This window comes from Odontomachus brunneus, unplaced genomic scaffold (genome assembly GCF_010583005.1).
Source record: "Odontomachus brunneus isolate Ranch 3 - 2012 unplaced genomic scaffold, Obru_v1 Obru_scaffold_148, whole genome shotgun sequence".
Taxonomy (NCBI): Eukaryota; Metazoa; Arthropoda; class Insecta; order Hymenoptera; family Formicidae; genus Odontomachus; species Odontomachus brunneus.
This window is the reverse complement of record NW_022639598.1, coordinates 905,327-912,043: the sequence shown is the minus strand read 5'-3', so window position 1 is coordinate 912,043 and position 6,717 is coordinate 905,327. Positions and strand designations below refer to the sequence as shown.

General features: G+C 38.6%; 2 protein-coding genes across 4 annotated transcripts; one reads left to right on the top strand and one right to left on the bottom strand.

The window, feature by feature from the left end:
* Positions 1-245: 245 nt before the first annotated feature.
* LOC116850534 (3-hydroxy-3-methylglutaryl-CoA lyase, cytoplasmic) lies at positions 246-1,781 on the bottom strand. 2 transcript variants are annotated; one of them, XM_032828933.1, is made up of 2 exons: positions 1,616-1,781; positions 246-1,520 (listed from the first exon to the last, which is right to left on the bottom strand). In XM_032828933.1, exon 2 carries the CDS (start codon positions 1,494-1,496, stop codon positions 558-560), a length of 939 nt encoding a protein of 312 aa, XP_032684824.1. In that variant the 5' UTR covers positions 1,497-1,520; positions 1,616-1,781; the 3' UTR covers positions 246-557. The 2 variants fall into 2 exon arrangements, with proteins under 2 accessions (XP_032684824.1, XP_032684823.1); XM_032828932.1 differs by lacking the exon at positions 1,616-1,781 and having other exon boundaries at positions 246-1,604.
* Positions 1,106-5,277, top strand: LOC116850533 (ribonuclease H2 subunit A). Of its 2 annotated transcripts, XM_032828931.1 has the most exons (3): positions 1,106-1,250; positions 2,463-2,620; positions 3,498-5,277. In XM_032828931.1, the coding sequence occupies exons 2-3, from the start codon at positions 2,465-2,467 to the stop codon at positions 4,350-4,352; spliced, it is 1,011 nt and encodes a 336-aa protein (XP_032684822.1). In that variant the 5' UTR covers positions 1,106-1,250; positions 2,463-2,464; the 3' UTR covers positions 4,353-5,277. The 2 variants fall into 2 exon arrangements, with proteins under 2 accessions (XP_032684822.1, XP_032684821.1); XM_032828930.1 differs by lacking the exon at positions 1,106-1,250 and having other exon boundaries at positions 1,894-2,620.
* Positions 5,278-6,717: the final 1,440 nt, after the last annotated feature.

Genomic DNA, 6,717 nt, shown 5'->3' with positions numbered 1-6,717 from the left:
GCTATTACTTTTAAGAACAAATTATAAGAGTACAAAAATACAAAATAGAGTAATTTTTGGTACTAACATAATGCTGAGAACAAGGATCTACTTGGTATAACTGTCTACTTTTTAAAAAAAGAAACAGATGTGACTGATATATTTATATTCCAAATCTTTTCTCTACAAATTACCTACTTGATGTTCTTCTCTTTTCTTAAGTTGACTAAACTTTATTGAAGGATAAAAAAGTTTATCAAGTAGTATAATTCAACAACTGGTCAAACTTTCCTTTATTTTCAAATATTAATCTTTAAGTTATAATGAATTACCAAAAATATTTTTCCATAAATTATCATGTAAATTTATACATGTGTGTATAAATTTACATGTATATTATGTGTATATATATATGTCGTACAAATATAAAAATGATTATATATTTTTTATACATTATATAATCTCTAAAATTGGCACAATATAAATATTATTAATTTATATTGATAGATGTCATTTGGAATGTAAAATTAAATTCTTTTAATTGCATTTTTGATACATCAGATCTAAATATTGTATAGCTAGCATTTTGGATGATTTTGTTTGGCAAGTACAGCTACTCCAACTTTGGACTGATTCAATCTACCAAGATATTTGCTGATGTAATCACCAATCTCTACTATTTTATTGAAATCTACACCAGTTTCTAAACCTTGTCCTTCCAGGAGATAAAGCAAATCTTCAGTGGCAACATTTCCTGAGGCACCAGCTGCATAAGGACATCCACCGAGTCCCGCCACTGATGAATCAAAGACTCTTATACCTTTTTCAAGACCTGTGTATATGTTTACCAAGGCTTGTCCAAACGTATCATGACAATGTAGTGCATAATGACTCATATTGCGTGATGACACATGAAGTAACTCGTTTAAAACAAGCTCAATTTTAGTTGGTGTCCCTACACCTATAGTATCACCCAAGGAGACTTCGTAACAGCCGAGATCTAACAATGTTGAAGCTAAATAGGCCGTGATCTTTGGTTTGGTTTCACCTTCATAGGGACAACCAACGATACAAGATACATAACCTCTGATCTTGATATTGTGCTTCTTTGCTTCCTCAATGACAAGTGTAGCTTTTTCTATGCTCTCCTTGATGGTGCAGTTGATATTCGTTTTGGAGAAGGCCTCTGACGCGGCAGTGAACACGGCGATCTCTTTTACGCCAGCTCGGACAGCGCTCTCCAGACCTTTAAAATTCGGCACCAACACCGGGTAAGACACGTCGCTTTTCTTCTCGATCTGTTCATAAACTTGCGTGTTATCTGCCATCTGAGGAATCCATTTCGGCGATACAAAACTTGTTACTTCAATACTGCTTAATCCAGTAATTGATAACCTGTTGATAAAATCAACTTTAACCTCAGTAGGCAATATTTTCTTCTCATTCTGTAAACCGTCACGGGGGCCAACTTCGACTACTTTCACGAAATCGTTGCGTGCCGATGCGTAATTTCTCATACAGCTGCGAACTCTCGACGGCAACTGCAATATTGTACGTTTCAAAAGCAATTCTGTCGTCACGTGCATTTTTACTTGTTTTAAAAGCGTGTCACTGAAAAATATATCGTTCTATTTACGTATTATCTTTCTCTTTCTTTCTCAATGGTCCTTTCACCACATTTATGTATTATTACCCCTGGTCTACATTAGGTAAAGCCAGCAGCACATGTGGTCTGTTTTTTTCAGTTGCACTGCTGAACTGGTGCAATAAGTTAAAGTGAGATAAGTATATGTTTTCTCACTTTAACTTATTGCACCAGTTCAGCAGTGCAGCTGAAAAGAACAGACCATTAGTGTTTGTTTTCGTACTGGATTGCTTGCTGGATGAAAATAGTTGGTCTGTTCTTTCGCCTGCACTGTTGCACTGGTGCAAACAAAAGAACAGACCAACTGTTTTGATTGGTGCATTTCTATTTATTTTCAAAAATGCACAAATTAAAACAAAGTATTTTCATACAAGCAATCCAACACGAAAACAAGCATTATGTGCTGCTGGTTTAAGGTACATGTTTTTGTTGTGTTTTTATTTTTTATTTTATTTTAATTCATTATCAAAGTTACATTACAACGTATGTATGAGTGTGTAATAAAAGATCTGTTCTTTTTAACTAAACTATCTGAGCTGATGCGTACTAGCCGCGTCGTTGTGAACCATCACACTTAATATCAATACATATCGATATATGACATATCGATCTGTATAGTACTTATCGATGTGCATCAATACACATCGATATATAGCGATACGATAGTATCGTGTGCGCGTTCGAATTGGCGGTACGTCCGAACGAAGCGACGTCCGAGGGATGGCGTTGGACGGCAAGTCGCTGGAGCCATTTATTGAGAGAGAGAGAGGAGGACGTCCGGTTTGAGGTTAGGTTGGCTTGTTCGCTACGGTCGGTATTTACGTGTGTATAATTGCAGAAATGAATGACACAGAGGAAGATGCGACGGAGAATGTTGATCAAGCGAAGGAGGAAGAGTCATGGAAGGAGACAGTCAATGGCGTCACTCGCAAGGAAGATTTAACTTCGCTTTTCGAGCTGAGTGATCACAGCGTCAATAAGGTCTATTTTTCGGCGGTGAGTGAAAGCATGTTTACCTTTGAAAAAATATGTTTGTATGCAACAGCGCCAAAGTGTGCTAAAAAGGTCCAGGCATTTATTTATTCAATATTGGGACATTTTGTACCTTGACATTATGATAAACGTATCATTATTCAGGAAATGGATATTCTTTCATTGAAATAACATCATTCTCTGTGCATCTTTTACTTGTCACTTATTTTACTTATTTGATATGCTACTATTTTTTACGTTTCATTCATTGATTATCACTACTTTTAACAAATTAATGTTTCTCTTTTGAATCTGTCATACATTTTACTCATCAGATAGCTCTTCATCCTATCTCACATATTTTGTACACTTTACATTCTGCTAGTTGGATATCAGCATCTCACAATACTAGTCTTATTTTTTATCTTTATATATATATATATATATATATATATACATATATATATATACATACTACTTTTTAAATATTTTTTATTGGCTATATTACTTATTGGCTATCACCACTTTAAACATCATTGATATTTCTTTTTTGAATTTGTCTTTATATATTTTATTCATTGTGTGTATTGAATAGCTCCTTATCATATTTCACATATTTTATGCACCCTACATTCTACTATTTGAATACCAGCATCGCAATGCTGGACTTAATTTTTATCTTTATACGTTTTGTTCATTGGATACCTCTTCATCCAGTTTCACACAGTTTACTCACGCTACATGGTACATGCATTTTGAATACCAGCACATCTATATTGGATTTACTCTTGAGATAACAGTCATTTTTGATAAAAGTAACTGTATATCGTTGAAGAAACGGACAGATCCGAAAAGATTGAATGGAAACGAAGAGGATAGTCGCAGAATTGGTTTATCGCAGGTACCGCAGGTGTGCAAGGACGAGCCATGTCAACTGGGGGTGGACGAAGCAGGTCGTGGTCCAGTCTTGGGCCCGATGGTCTATGGCATCTCGTACGCGCCATTATCGCGCAAACAACTGCTCGTGGAGCTCGGCTGCGCCGACTCCAAGAGCCTGACGGAGAAGAAACGAGACGAGATATTCGACGACATATGCGAGCATAGGGACTGCATGGGTTGGGCGATTGAGGCGATCTCGCCGAACGTGATCGCCAACGGTATGTATCGTCGCACCAAAGTTTCCCTGAACGAGACATCGATGATATCGGCCATCGAGCTGACCAAGGCGGCGATCGAGGCTGGCGTGAATGTCGCCGAGATCTACGTAGACACCGTCGGCAAACCGGAGACCTATCAGGCGCGACTGAAGGCCGTGTTCCCCGGCGTGAAGATCGTCGTTGCCAAGAAGGCTGACGCGACGTACCCGATCGTTAGCGCGGCCAGTATTTGCGCCAAGGTATCGCGAGACCACGCGATCCGCGCGTGGCGCTTCCGCGAGGATGACGTCGCCTTCGGGATGGAGTACGGCAGCGGCTATCCCAATGATCCGGTTACGAAGAACTGGCTGTCGGCGAACGTGGACGCGGTGTTCGGCTTTCCGCGGCTAGTACGTTTCAGCTGGTCCACCGCCGAACAAGTCCTGCAGTCGAAGGCGCTCGCCGTCGACTGGGAGGAGACCGAGGAGACGGGGTTGCCGAACGAACAAAAGATTCTCCATTTCTTTGCCAAGTCTCCGTCCAAGACACTTTCCGGCGCTCACACGAAGAAACACCGCTTCTTCGTGGACCGTTGTCTGTCCAACGCGACCGTTCTGTGATACTTACCTTATATCGAGTCTGCTTGTATTCTTTATATTTCTCAAAGTGAAATTTTACTCAGAAAGTAACATGACAATCGAATCATTGGAATTATCTTTCATTTGTGCAGATTGAATTCTCCATTTTGAATCATTCAGTAAGCACTTTTACTCGAAATTGAGGAGTAAATTTAATGTATTCCATCGTCATAGGAATACTCCAATTTATTAAAAAACATTTTACTTGCATCAAGTAAAAATCCACTCTAAGTTTGAACGAAACATTTGCAATTGACCATAGTTATATAAGAATGATTCAACCTACAAATTTATCTTCTTCTTATTTTTTGGCTTGGAAATTCCCTTTGGCCAGCCATACAAATCTACAAATTTATTAATTTTTTAGTTTTTATTACTAGTGAATAGCCCATATTTATTTTTTCACATAAAACAAAACATTTACAAGCTTTATGAGAACCTAAAATTAATTAAGAAAGTTTTTCTTTTCAATTAATTGCGTCTTTTATATCCATTTTTGATTAAGGGTTAAGTTTATCAATGAATAGAAAAAAAAAAATTAAAGAAAAGAAAAATTAATCATGTTTGATTTCTTGGACGGTTGTGAAAAATCTCTGTACTATTTATATTTTTAAATCATTTATAAATCTTGTATCAATCATTTTCATAATTTTTTTCGAAAAACGTGCTTTATATGATTGGATTATTCTTGCATAACTACAATCAATTTTAAATGAGGTAATATTTTTATTGTAGTTTCAAGTGAATTTTTACTCGTTCTGAGTGAGATTTTGCTCTTCAAGAAATTTAGAATATTATTATAGAAATTTAGAATTTTGTATTATTAGATTCTTGAGAATCCACCGAAAGCATTATCATTATCATTAAACATATCTTTAAAAGTTTTTAATAAATTTCTTTAAATATCTTTAAAAGTTTTTAATAAATTTCGATTTCCAATCTATATGTTTCATCACGAGAGGATTGGTCGGGATTTACAAGCGAGGAGACGTCTAGAATGAGAAGGGTATCAAACAAACCGGGAGTCCTTCGTTCCGGACGTCTTCGGGATTATTGAAGTACACGACGCCACACTCACGAAGTGTCTTTCAGTACGGTTTTATTTGACCGACGGTACAACACATTTCGAGAGAGACTTTTACGCGATTCGCTAAAGAAAATAGTCCCGCAGATCCCAGGAATTCGACATAATCCGTACGCGTTTCCGCGTCTCGGAACGTCTTAAATCATAGACAATTATATATATCGTCCGATTTTTTATGAGTTTGTATATATATATAATATATATATATATATATGTGTATGTATGTATGTATAGTATATACATATGTACAGGGTGCCCTTACAGCTACCATAGATAAAGAGTGTGTGGCAGTTTTTTCTTTTCCCTTTTTTTTTTTTACTGACAAATGTCTCTCTACACACCGTGTGCCACCGTGATTAACATTTAGGAATGCTTAGCGTGAAAAGTTCAAAAATCTTTGGTAAACGCACGCTACAATCACACACGTCGTACAATTATTCTAGACATTATCTCATTACGCACGGTTAATAGCGACTAGATCGTTAAGGGCTACGAATGCAGCGAACATACACGACGGTTTCTCTCGCTTTGCCGTTGTTATTGTTGTTGTCGTCGTCGATGACTCGCGTCGCTCTGTTTCTCCCTTCCTCAACTTGCTCGATCCACGTTTATTTCATCGATCGACACGAGCATATATCGTCGTCGCGCGCGCGTGTCGCCCTCGGTGTTCTCAACTAAATATCCGCCGTACGAGGTGTCGAACGTAGGCACATTCCGATAATTGTTAATCCCGTCGAGCAACGGCGCCACGAATATTTTGCGGGCGAATGCACCGTGAGTTTTTGCTTTCTGAGCGCGAGTCGATCGTTTAGCTCTGGTCTTCTCGTGACGGTCGGAATATTTTCGTATCGTGAATTGACACCTAATAAAACACACTCTCACGCATCGTCGCTCCTCCCGTCGCCGTTGGTTCAGACATAACACGCGCAGTTTAATAAAAATTCGATAAAAATTCAGGGAATCGCCACGTTCTTCGCGCTCGCACGGCGGAACCACAAACACGCTAGCCACAAAGCGAATATACAGACGAAGTACGCGCGTGTGTGTGTGTTTTTCTGTTATGTGTGTTGCGCGTGTGCGTGTTATTGTGTTATGTGTGTCCGCGTGAATGTGTATCCGAAGAAATCGAGTTATGCACTTATGCGTGAATCGCCGTGGGCAATGTTAAAAATAGAGAAAATGAAAGGGAGTGGGAAAACGGAGAAAACTGCTCGCGACTTCGATTTTCCGCGGAATGGTCGCGGCGTCCCCCCCCCCCCCCCC

What these genes read in the sequence shown, in the direction of transcription:
- LOC116850534 (XM_032828932.1), bottom strand. Translation starts at nt 1,565, where the DNA reads ATGCACGTGACGACAGAATTGCTTTTGAAACGTACAATATTGCAGTTG.
- LOC116850533 (XM_032828931.1), top strand. Translation starts at nt 2,465, where the DNA reads ATGAATGACACAGAGGAAGATGCGACGGAGAATGTTGATCAAGCGAAG. An exon ending in ATAAGGTCTATTTTTCGGCG is followed by an intron (nt 2,621 to 3,497) that starts GTGAGTGAAAGC and finishes GGTTTATCGCAG; the next exon opens with GTACCGCAGGTGTGCAAGGA.